Source organism: Phalacrocorax carbo, chromosome 2, assembly GCF_963921805.1.
Source record: "Phalacrocorax carbo chromosome 2, bPhaCar2.1, whole genome shotgun sequence".
Lineage (NCBI taxonomy): Eukaryota > Metazoa > Chordata > Aves > Suliformes > Phalacrocoracidae > Phalacrocorax > Phalacrocorax carbo.
The window spans coordinates 116,372,967-116,386,166 of record NC_087514.1 but is presented as its reverse complement, the minus strand read 5'-3'; the positions used below and the strand labels follow the sequence as shown (position 1 = coordinate 116,386,166).

The following is a 13,200-nucleotide window of genomic DNA, read 5'->3' as shown; positions in this document are numbered from 1 at the left end:
GTAAAAAATAGGGCCTGTATTTTAAACAGTTTCTCATTAAACAGGAAGCAAAAATTCCAGCTCACAGATGTTGCCTCAAACTAAAGATCTAGCCCCAATATACAGAGGCTGTCTTTCTACATTACCATGTATGATTGAATAAAACCTTGCTGCCTCGTTGAGTCTACCTGCAGTGAATGCTCAGATAAAATGACCAAGGTAGGGCCACCTTTCTATTAGAAGGTAATTGTAGAAGCTGATGAAGCATATCAATTAAAAGTCATCTTAACTCCTATTCCTATTCTACTTATAGGCCAGGGGACATGATCACACTTCTGGAAGACTCCAATGAAGACTGGTGGAAGGTATATGCTAATTATTTTATATCTATCTGTTTTCTTTCCAAAGGGAAAAAGATATTATTTTCATTACTGAACTTGTATTAAAGCTACTAGTGTTAACAACCTTCTGCTTTCAATATGTTTTCTCCACAGGGGAAAATTGATGACAGAACTGGATTTTTTCCTGCTAACTTTGTTCAAAGAGTGCAACAGGATGAGAAGATTTATCGGTGTATCAGGACATTCATTGGCTGCAAGGAACAGGGACAGATAACCCTGAAAGAGAACCAGGTAAGTTCCCCTGTGCCAGATCCCCACCAGACTTGAGCATCCAGCCGTCTGACAAATGACTGGAAAGTAAGTTGTGCAAGATGAGCATAGGCAGATGCTGTTCACTGCAATTTTACTACAAAATTTATTATTTGTATGGTAATAGTGTCTAGTAGTCAGTTAAGAGCAAAGTTGGTGTTGTGCAAATGCGTACACCCTACCTAACATAGCCTAAGTTTTCAGCCTCACAGGCATTCATAAAGATACTTTACATATTATGCACTCTCCTACTGACTTCAGAGGGATAGCTTAAAGAAAACACATTCTTAGAGGTGGAGCTTGTGTACTTGAAAAATGGTTCGGTTTTCTCCTCACTATTAGAGTTAATCTAATAAAAGATAGTGGCTCCCTTCCCAGACCTTACCTTGCCTAAAGATCTAAACACTGCTCGTTCAGCAGCAGAGTTAAGACAGCACCAAACCAACCTGTAAATCTTAATTTTAACTCTTACTCACCAGTTGCGAAGTATCTTTAATCATTAATGGATTGTGTCACCACTTACACATCCTCTCTAAGGCTGTAATTTGTTCTAAACTAGAAATGCTGCTGTGAGTTCAAGTACACCACGTACAGTGAAGACTCACAAGGTCCGTTACTCAGTGTACTTTAAGCAGCTCTTTCTACTTTGTGTCATTCAGGTGCATTCACAAGATGAAAGCTATGGCTGCCATTATGAGATGCGTTTATGGTCTGAATTTAAAAGTAATTTTAAATTTTGACCAGATATTTAATACATCCAAGTGTCAAGTCTGGTGATTCTGGGGTGTAAATGCTTGCTGAGGTAAAATGAAAGAAGGATAGGCTCAAAAGCTACATTAAGGGACAGGTTTGTGGCATAAGCTCATGTGAATAGGAAGATGGTTGACTAAGTGAGGTGCGTAGCCTGGCTTCTCTGACACCTGGATGAAATAGAAAGCTAGATTTTTCTCACTGCCTCTTGTGAAGCCTAATGTTCTTACCACATTAGGTATTTCCTTTTCTTTGGCAAAAAATGTCATGTTACCAGGAACTGTTTGCCTTAAGTGCCTGGGCAACCACTGATTTTAATAAAGTAGAGCAGAAGTCAGCATCAGGGTAGACTTCAGGGCCACAGGTTTTTCCACATGGAATTTCTGCAGTGCTTCACTCCACTGGCGTACCTTTGCTGCTGCTGCCTTGTGGCATAGCAAAACACACAAGTGCTAACAATCCTTGATATACACACCTTTTAAAGGAAGGCACAGCAATGCAGTGACCAGAATATATTTTAACCGCCCCTGTGCCCATAGTACATTGGGCAGCCCTGAAGTTGCTAGAAACAGAGAAAGTGCTTAATTCTTTTCACCCAGCACCTCTTTTGATTGTTTATGTATGTGCACATAAAGGGGAAAAAAAACATTACCAAAGCAGAACAAGAGGTTTTGCACTGGTTGTGCTCTAGAATAAGCAATGCACAAGGGCAAAGCCTGGGGAAATTGTAGTGTGGGAATGTGGCGCGCCAGCATGAGGGAATGGTCAAGGTCTGAGTCCCTTCTCATCAGTACCGGATCCTTTCTGTTAGTATGGTTGCTGCTGCAAACAGTGAGGGCGCAGCTTCTTGTCTCATTTCTCACAGAACCACAGTTTCCACATGGCAGGTCTGGCAGCTTCACCTAAGCACGAGGACTTCCTATTGTCCCTATTTCATAATAGGCTCACAAGGGAGCTTGCAGTCAGGAGCTTGTCATTGTCTCTGGTAGGGCAGGAGCTAAAGGAAGGGATGAATCCAACCCATCTGTCTACTCTCTTTCTTAGCAGACTTATTCAGCTCTATCTCAAACCCATGCAAATGCTGAGGTTGAATGTGAATGCTGTCAGGTTCTCACTCAACATAGGAGAGGCCTCAGAGGAAGAATGAAATAAATATTTGGCATAAACAGAGGGCAGAGATCAGACTGAACAAACACACGAATGCAGAGACATGAGAGGAAAGGAGCTGAGGCAACAGATCCCACTCCACCCTCGCACAAATTATGCAAAAAGGGGACATTCAAGTAGCTTCAAGGCCATTTTGAGTAATTTCCAGGTAGGACAGTCACAGCGAAGCCATTAACACTCATCTGCTTCCCCCGAACCCCCATGCAGGGTTTGAGTCCTGCATAATAGTCTCTTGTGAGAACTGGCAGCCTGCACATAGCTGACATGTAGCAGCAGTGTGGGGACAGGAGCACAAGGACTCCTAAACCCAGCCTGTGGGCCGTGTGCCTGCTATGGAGATCACTGCCTGAACAGCCCAATTTTTTCATCTTTTTTTTTTCTTAGCAGAACAACTTTGCCTTTGCTGTGGAACAACTCTGTTTGTGAAAAACATTTTAATTTTTATTGGGAATTTTTTACTTTAAAAATTTATTTTTTATTTCAAAGTCAGATATCCTTTCTTCTTTCTTTGGCCATTTCTCTTACTTCTGTCCTTTATTTCCCCATTGTTTTCAATGTGAAGCAGAGAGGGGTGTAGTAGGGAAGGGATAAAAAGAAAAAAACAATCATTCGAATAGGACTTCTGGGAAAAGTTTGACAGAATTTTTTTGTTTGTTTTGGGTTTTTTGTTTGTTTTTTTTTTCTTCTGTTGTGGGATTCTGTGAGATGTAAGCAGCTATTTTAGCTGCCTCTGGGCACAGTGTCCAGAGTCTGTGAGCACAATGTATGTACTACATGCAAAGCACAAGCTTGTCCCAGAATAGCAAGAAGGGGAGATTATTCATTGCTACCAATTCTTGTCAAGTCTCACTTTAGCTAGAAAAACTCATTAACTGGTCTAATAAATTCCTGTGGCTATAGTACAGCAAAATGTCTTCATTTTACACTGTTAATTCACTGGATCATATTCTACAGATTCTAACAAGAATCCAGAGCCATTCTGACAATGAAGACAAGCAAGATATGCCACCAGGAAAACTTATCCAGTAACAGTAATAAGAATTTTCAGTATATTGCTTGATACCATCCACGGTTTATACTGCAGGTCTCTATCCCCTTTGTGCCTTATATCAATGTTCCCAGGTAGAGAGTCTATTCTTGTAAGGCAAAAGACAACATATTCACATCAACAAAGCCACAAGAATACCTTAAGAAAAACCATTTCAGGTAAGCAGAGGTATTTTCAAAGTTTGAAACAGAGTGGGTGAGGCTTTCTATGGAATCACTTGGCAGTTTCATGACCTGGGAGTAACATTGCGAGCTTCAGCTTTATGCAAACCTTTCTGGAAAGGCCAGTACTCAAGAAGGGTACTGAAGGAAACCAACACAATTCACTCACCCATCTTGAGCAATATGCATGTGCTGGTCTTCACAAAGGGTCCCTTGAAAATTTCGCTATGAAATATGAAGCCCATCCTGGGGGAGAAAAAGTGTACTGTTTCAGAGACATCAACATCTTGGAGCTTAGTGTTCACTGACAGATTTGTGGGTCCTGAAACAAATTCATAAGATGACTGGTCACCACAGGGTTCAGTCAGGAATCTATGGGAGGGAGGCAGAAGTACACTCTGACATTAATAAAGGGAGATAATTAACAGGGAAACCAAACCCAGCCAATTTCTGTGACTTTCCACTCTTTCTACACAAAATACTGGCTGTGTAATTTCCAAGTCTGATTGATTGTACTATCACTTGGATATTTAAAGTTTTCTCCATCCTGTAACTTCTGCTCTAGCCTGCCCGAATTTGTTACCACACATTATACAAATGCTTATTTGCATCACTACAGGCTCTGATTTGACTTCTTTTCACTAAAGTCACCATTTTGAAAATATGTATCTAATATATCACCAATGTTTGGAAAAGCATCTCTTAAAATGCCTTTAACATTTTTTATCATCTTTATCTTTAAATAAGTCATAATAATCTATTGTTTGAATATGTGTTTTTACTCCTCTTATAATAGTCTACTTAAATAAAGGAAATAACCTCTAAAATAAAAACCTACTCACACCCTTCATGGGCAGCCTCTCTGACGTCTACAGTCACACTAATACAAACCACTTTAGAGCTGGGCTTTTTGTGATTAAATAACACAACTGATTTTAAATTGCACAAGTGGTCGTGTGCAATAGAAATGACCCAAACCATGACATTTGTAACCAGACTGGCAATCAGAAATTCTCTGCCTCATCCAAATGTGGACTGTGAGTTTACATAAAGGTCAGTGCAACAGATCCATTTTGCAATGGATCTGTTTTATAAATGTCACTGATATAAAATAGCCATCACCTTAAGCATCTCCCAGCCAGCTTCTGTGGTGACTGCAGATGGGCCACTGCTGTTATGATGGTCACAACCTCCAAACCAGAGCTGTCAGCCTTGCAGTCCCCTTGGCACCACAGCTCAGGGGACAAACTTCCCTCCTACCCCAACGCCCAGTAACACAAATTTCCAGAAGAGCGACTTTTAGGCACATATACATTAGCAGCTGTGTGCTAATCTGATCCAGCCACTCCAGAAGAGCCTGGCAATGGGCTTAAACAACTCCATGAGGTTAGGCTTAACAAGGTGGGATTGCAGGCCAGGTCTACAGCCCCAGGGGATCCACCTGTCTCGAGTGTTCTTCTGATTAGTCTGCTTTGTTGCTACCTGGCTTTTCACCTCACTGCCTAGGAATTACTTTATATCCACAAATTTTTCATCCTGGGATACTCTAAAAGGAGCTAAATTGCTAAAAGCATGACTCAGCTGCCTTTGAAAATCAGTTGCATCATAGTGACTTATGCATTTGGACTGAATCACTTAACACACACCCAGTGCAGAAAGTGATGTTGCAGTTCTTCCTGTGCTTCCCAGGTATAACTGCTGCACTTCACAGCTAGACTTAAGGGGAAGAGAGTCTTCAGCTATCTCTGATTTCCACTGACATCAGTCTTGCTGAACAGGGAGGGATGTCCCCATTCATTCAGAGATACTGAGTGGCACACAAGTTTTGTGAGAGTCCAAAACGTGGGCACAACCCATTATGCATCCAGCTTAGACGAGGTCATCTTTAAACCCCTAAATACGTGCTGTAGGTAAAATAAGCCAGTGTTCCCAGTCCAAAAGCTGATGAAACAGCTGATATAAAACCTGTCATCATCATTTGCACTATGGCTGAATGGGTATGAAAACTGAATTTCTTATTTCCATTCAACAAAGCTCAGAGGCAAGAGCTTCAGTGCACAGGCAGCAGCAGATGTAGAAACTCAGTGTTGCTGTGCTGTCATTCTTACAGACAAACAGAAGACTTGAGCTTTCAAATCTCTTGACCTGGCACTGCCTGCAGGGTCCAGGACAGCTCTTGAAACTGTACTGTCCCCCTAACTAAATTCCTACTTCATCAGAACCATTCTGTCACTGACAGATGGGTCAAATATAAGGGCTAGAGAAGATAAACAGAAGACAGCTGCAGAAAATTACGGCGAGTACAAAGTTACTCCTGGACAAACAGAATTTGCCACTTGAGCCTAAATTCAAGGCACAGGACTTAGAAGAACAGAAGAGTACTAATGATTGTGCAGCTTAAAGGATCATTTCCTAATTGCTCGTATCCCCCATCTGCTTGGGGCTTACTGATGGATAAAAAAATCCTGAGGGCACATGTTGACAAGTTCAGACAACAGTCATGATCCAAACAGTTGTTGGTTTTATTTTTAGTGTTGTTTTGATTTAAAAAAAAAATAGGTGAAAGAGTGGGGAGGTGACATTATAATATTAGATCCCACTTTCAGCTAGTTCTGAAGATCACTTATGACTGAGAAATAGCCTGAGATGTGGTTGCTTACCCCACTACTAACCTCTTAAGCCAGAGCACGGAAAAAAAAAACAAACAACTGTTTGTCTCCATTTGTGTTGCAACCAAATTCACTGGAGATGGCTGCTCAATGGCTCACTTACCTTGTCAGGCCAGCAGCCTTCCCCCCAAAACATGCCAGCCTGAGTAGCTGCCATTTTAAGTAGTTTCCAAATTGATACAGCAAACCATGGTGGTATCTGTGGCACCTTGTGCCCTCACAACCATCATGTTGGCCATCTGTCACCAAAGCTAGTCCTCAGCGACAGCTGATTCTTTAAGTGGAGTCCAAAACTCTGGATACCACCATGCACTTACCTGGGGTTACTCCTGATTTAGACCCACCTAAGAAAGTCAAGAGCCAAATCCCAAAGCTACAACTTGTGGGTGAAATACTTGGCAGCACTCACAAAAGGGGATGAGGACAAAAGTGACCAAGGATGGTGTTGTGTTCCCTCCCTTCCAAAACTGCAGAATCTGGAACAGCTCCAGGCCTTTGGAAAGCTCCAGCAGCTGCCACAGCCCCAGGGGACCTCCTGAGTCACACAGGATTAGGAAAGTATGGCATATTGTGGCTGAGCTCACTCTGCCCCCAACACATCCCCTTCCTTTGGAAGGAGTAGGAAAAAAATCTGCCATCTGGGGGCCAGCACATGCAAGAATTAGTGTATTAGTGTGAAAGAATTTCAGCTGGAATTTGGAAGAATTCAGATCAACGTATTAGTAAGTACAGTGAGAGTTCTTCCAGAAAGGCTTTGTGCTCCTCATGCCCAGTGAATGTCTAAAGCTATTGCTGTAGCAGAGCACTCCCGCTGGTATCAAGGAGTACTCAAACCAGCAGCAGAACCAAAAAAGCCTTCTGAAAAAAAGACCAAATCTGCCATCATTTTTCACTCCAAAAATAAAGAAAACCAGTGTTCAGAAAGTTCAGTATTCTTCTTTTGTCCACAAATCTTTCTGCTGACAGTACAAGACATCAAGGAAAAGTTCTCTGTTCTCGCAATATGTTCTGCACAGCACCAGAAGCTAAGGCAGAAATGCAGCAGTGCAGACCTGCAGCAGGTCCCTTCTGGAGATCTGACTAGTTTGGGGGTTTCTTTGGCCCATGCAAAAGGCTAGAGGTCTTGCAGACATCTTTAGTTAGGGGGAAAGCACAGTGATGGGGTCAGGCATTCCTTTTAACCAGCCAGGTCTGGAAAGATTCATTTTCCCACAGAGCAGCAGGGGTCAACCAAGAAGGGCCATCTTTCAACCAGGATGCTCTTGGATACTCCGCCACACTCAACCATCCTTAGTCTGGAGTTTCTTTGTAGGCTTTTTCCTCTCATTGTTGAAGTTTTCATAGCTTTTCTAGGAGACACAGACCAACACCTAGCAGTAGTCAGAAACACCTTCCTGTGTACACATGCTTTACACCTCTCTGCCTCTAAATAGTGATGTAACTGGAGAGGGAGCAGCTGCTCTGCTAGGGATTCAGAGCACAAATGAGCTTGGCTCTCTTGCAACAATACCTAAACTAAACAGCATCAATTCCATATCTCTCCCACACTTTCCGTGTGATTTAGCCCAAACAACAATATATTATTTTTTTTAATTGCATGTCAGCTCTGTTGGTGTGCTCAGTCGTCCTGCCTCAGGGAACCAATTCAGTTAGTGTTAATTGGGTAGCTAAAGTAAGAAAATTAATGAGTCCATTTGCTTTCCAAACCTTTGTTTGCAGGTACAGAGATGCACCTGACCATTTCCAAATACTGCAGGTGGCAAATATGAAACAGCTTCACCTCTTTCTCATGACCTTTCATTTCCCTCTGGCAGCATTAATGGTACTAGTAAATTTTCTGTATGTAACAACAGGAGGACAAGCTGGCCCAGAATTCAGATGTGGTATTTAGGTGTCACCATACAATCCATAACAGTCATGCTGAAATGCATTTATCCAGGAACATTTTCAAGTCATTTTTGTTCATTTCATACCCTCTGAATTATTGTAATTAAACACTGTAAATACCTATCAGACAGAGCCTTTGTGAGCGTTAGTCCAGTCAGAGGGCTTTAAATACCTGGCACTGACATCATGAGGAATCAGTGAGCTGGTCTCAATAAGACCATCAGTTTTATGGCTATTTTTTTAACCTTGTTTGTTTAGTAGGAAATACATAGTTCCTTGGCACAGATGTTTGAAAATAATTCTGTATTTTGTATGGCTCTGTGCTCAAGTGCCCAGTCCAAAGCACCTGTGCCACTAGGCTTTCAAATGGCTCAGCTGTTACCAAAAGTATCTCAGGATGGGCCCTAAATAGGAAATACCTGATATCACAAAGGTCTTCAGGAAAAGCAAACCATTACCATGATGTAATAGTTGTACTAGTGTACAGACCATATAGTTTCACCTTTATTGCCTCCATTTGGAGTGGGTGTTATGTAAACACACTCCCAGAGCTGGGTTCAGATCAGATACTTCGGTATCCTCAACAGGCACAGGTACCTGTAGGTGCAAGAACTGAGTAAATGACACAACCCACCACCCACCTGAGAAGTACCTGGGCTCCTTACACATGCGAAGTGGAATATGCTTGCATTCAGATGAGCTGCTACGAGTGACCCGCCTTGGCATCATGATTACTTTTTGCCACCAGCTGTTGGGGGCGCCAGCTAGCTCATGATCTGAAATATCCAATCCTTTCATACACAGACAACTAAATCACCATTACTACAGTAGGCTGAAGTCATAATTCACATTTCAAAATCTTTTATCCACTAGAAAATTCTTCACAATTTTAATGTCTCGTATGTATATGTGGTACTTCAAGAAGGCAGGGGGAAATGTAATTCTCTAAATATGTGAGTTTGAGTTTCTTATCAAAGTAGTGAGAGTCTAAAAAGGGTTGTTCTACTTATAGAAGTAGCTAGCAGGATGTCTAACCCATCTGATAAACAACCTGGAATAATTTGTCACTTGATCATGGCAAAGAGTTTATTATTTTCCTATCTTCTTTGCATTCAGATTTGTGTGACTTCTGAAAAGGAACACGATGGCTTTATCAAAGTATACAGCGGGAAGAAGAAAGGCTTTGTCCCCATAGATGTCTTAGAAAACATCTGATTTCAACAGCCTGCTTGCTGCAGTAGGAGCCCTTTGTTGGCAATGCCTATCTGCCTCATCTCACACTGTGTCAACCCAGATGGGCTGTCTTGCAGATGTTCAGGGAAACAGTGAGAAAACTGCAACTACAAGAAGAAAAAGACATTTAGACTGCCACAGCAACAATAAGAAATAAGAAAAGTGGAACGATTGAAAGGAATATAGTCAGAAAACACTAGGGAAATGAGAGGTCCTTGCATACTAACAGGAATAAGGTAAGGAAAAAAAGGTCTGGCTGATTTCTGGTGCAAGATGGCTGTTACGAACCTGATGGAGACAGACAGCTTGTTCTGAAGGACTAAATTCACGTCCTGTTCTTGTGTCTTAGAAAACTGTTGGACTGCTTTCTTGTTTGAAGTGTGTATTTAGGGGGGAGGGGGGAAACTACCATTCAAACTGTCCTCGTACTACAGTCCAATGCTTGTAGTAAAGTGTGGCTGTGGTTCTACAGTTTTGTCCCCAGTATCAACCGATCAGTTTAAGCGTTTAATCCTGGTGTTTAGTCTCATAACAAAGCAGTTTGGAGACACCATGTGAACGTCAGTCCGAGAAATGCACTGTGCCCTGGAAGTTGGCAGCTTTGTCTTTCTGTGCAATCTTCCCATGTGAAGGAGTAGCGAACTTGTGTGTCCTTTGTTTTCTCTGTATACGAACAAAAGCTCTCAGCCTACATTGGGTGTGATGGCTGCTCTCATAGCTCACAAAAATAGCCAGTCCTCTGATTCACAAGCCTGCTTGGAAGCGTCCCTCTGTGTTTCCTGCACCTTTATCTGGTGATACAGAAAATAGGAGAAATGCTGGGAGAGAGCCACCGGCTTGAAACCTTTTATATTTTTCTGTGTTTATTGCACTTAAAAGATTTTATATATTAATCTTATTTATAAAAAATAAAACAGTTAACTAACCCCCTGGAAGACCGAAAATGCTAGGAAAGGACAGACTGCACATAGAGGTGAAGTCTGCAATTATTGAAATCCAGAACTCGTGACAGAAAGGCACTGAGTGTCTTAGCATTGTGTTCACAGACCAAAGGCCTCTTCTTAATTTGCTAAACAGAAGTTTTGCAGATTCAGCAGTAAGTACACTGACATGAATTCCTCTTTGGCATAAACCACTGACAGCATCCCATAAATATTCTCCATCCCAGTGGAACTGTGCGGACAGGTCTGTTTTGTCCATATAAGCCTTCATCTTCAAATATGTTTTGGGCATATGATCCTTTCGGTACCTGGAGAGCAGTCTGTGGGACCTGTGGATCTCAACCAAATTAAACATGTCAGCCAGTGCCAATCCTGTTGTAGAGGAGAAGCCTTATGATGTTTAAAGATAGGGAACCTAATTTCCAAGTATTTAATTGGATGTAATTGCACCAAATACACTTAAACAGCTTAGCATGTATTTTGACGTAGAGATTAAGTCCTATCCCAAAGCCCCCTGCTGAATTCATGCCTTATTTGACAGCTTCAGACTGAATGCCACTCTTTACTGCAGTTAACCCCAAACTGATGCCCTAAATCCTGATAGGTTAATATAGGCCTTTGCAAAGTTGACGCTATTTCTAAAAACGAGCTGCCAGGTCTGCTTTGATATACTGAGGAATTTTGAATCTGTGTGGCACAGTCCAGGTCTCATAGTTGGGTTGCCCTATTTGAATAGCTGATCTTACACAAAGCCTTATGAAATCCAGTGCAACTCTACACGTGACCAGAAGTTCACAGAGCAAATCAGTCTCCAACCTCTGAGAGACGCATTTTGCAGCACTTACGTATCACTTAATTGCAGAGGAGGAAGTTGCAGAGGTGCCAGCTGCTGAAATGTGCTCCTTTGTAACGTAAGTGGTCTATACCAATTATTAATGTCCTCCTGGCTGATCAAAAGTATCTGATTTCATATCTTCTGTGGGAATATCAGCAATTTATAAATTGAGGTTTTTTCGGTTCAAACAATGAACACTTGCTCAGCTCATTTTCCGAAGTAACCAACAAACTCAGTGGGAGGACAGAGGAGCCTGATAAGCCTTAAGGATCAAGAGGAAAAGCAGTAGAGACAATTAATCCAGTCTGCTTTATAAGATTATTTTTTATATATATTCACCTGTTCAAAGGAAAAACTCACGTGTTTGTTGGAATTAAAATATTTGCTACTTTTGATCAGGCCTATCAAGTGGGCAAAGGAAATCTGTATTTATCTATACATATGTGCTGTTGTTTACATGATTGTATCATACTGTGATTCCCTCCAATTTCAGTCTCCTATGATTTCATTTTATCCCTACAATGTGCATCATACTATTCAAAGAATTATACAAATATTACCTACAACTCACAATGGCCTTTAATCAATGTCGGTTTGATTCCTTTTTGATACTGAGCAATAAATAATAAAGTGACTGAGTAAAAACAAAACAGACCTTATGTGGACTGTATTACATCTGAGAAATCATTGCTTCTAAACCAAAGCTTTCATGGTTATATTTTCTTTTTTTCTTTTCTTTTTGTTTTGTTTATTTTGTTTATCTTTTTACTGGGCTTTTGCTGCTGTTTGATACGGAGACATAATTTATGCCTAATTTAGCAAGAAGCTCATATATGAGTTTCTGCTCAAGTTTAAGCATGTGATTCCTTGGCTATTTGCATGCTTAAAGCTGAGGAAATCTGCTGGATTAAGGTCACTTTCCTCAAATTTCTTTTGGATGCCTTACTCTGAATCCAGATGAGCATCCCATCATTTTTTTTCCTACCATATGCATTTCGCAATAGATACTGCATTAGCAAGCAGTTAAAAGTCAAACAGAAGATGGAATGGACTTTGTCTGGCATATGCTTGGAAAAATTGAATTTTAGGAGATAAAGGCTGTTCAGGTTTAATTTAATATTCTGCTTAATAAAGACTATGCGATGGTTGGAAGGAGAATAGAAGTGTATGTTTCTTGGCTTCTTTGCACCAGTCTGTATCATTTTCAGTAATCCACCTTCAAGAAATTCACTAAACCCGTCAGCAACACATGTTACTGTGCATTTCCATTTGAAATCTACAGCACTTGCATTTGCCGCGTTTGGCAAACCATTGCTAATGTAGTTCCTCTGCAATGTACGCAGCTTGTGTAGACTCAGAGTGAAGTTTTGTGATGGGGCCATCCTGAACATTTGTTTCTGGCAGAGCAGAATGTATTTTAAGCCATTCAACAGCTCATCACAGCATAAAACTGGCTACCGAATATTTTCATAAGTGCTAGGAATAGTTTATCAACACGAGCTGAGGATGGGCTGCCTGAATCATGATCTCCTCCCATCCGTAAATAACACAGTATCTCACTTTGTTATCATCTTTCTCTACATTTGGCCATCTTGACTCACTGACTTCCTCTGGAGACAGATGCTGCAGTGCACCATCAGCTGTGGACTCATTGCCCCAGGGGAACTAAGACGCTTGCTCCTACAAATATTGTGTATCTTTAGCATTGCTTACGGGTCTTTTTTTTTTTCCCCCTAATTATTTGTTGAGATTCAATTAGCTAAATAGAAGGTTGTTAGAGGAAACAGCACAGGGCCAGCGGGCAGTGACACTGGAGATCTGGAAGAGCTATGACCTTCTGAAAAAGCCACCGGAGACCATGTAGGGTGTCTAAAATGGCA

At 41.3% G+C, this 13,200-nt stretch overlaps 1 protein-coding gene across 1 annotated transcript in view; it reads left to right on the top strand.

Moving 5' to 3' along the window:
- Positions 1-12,471, top strand: part of STAC (SH3 and cysteine rich domain) — a 75,434-nt gene extending 62,963 nt beyond the window's left edge. The window contains exons 9-11 of the mRNA XM_064443970.1: positions 293-344; positions 474-611; positions 9,428-12,471. Of these exons, the coding sequence (XP_064300040.1) occupies positions 293-344; positions 474-611; positions 9,428-9,526 (289 nt within the window). The 3' untranslated portion in view covers positions 9,527-12,471. The remainder of the gene's footprint in view (positions 1-292; positions 345-473; positions 612-9,427) is intronic.
- The last annotated feature ends 729 nt before the right edge of the window (positions 12,472-13,200 follow it).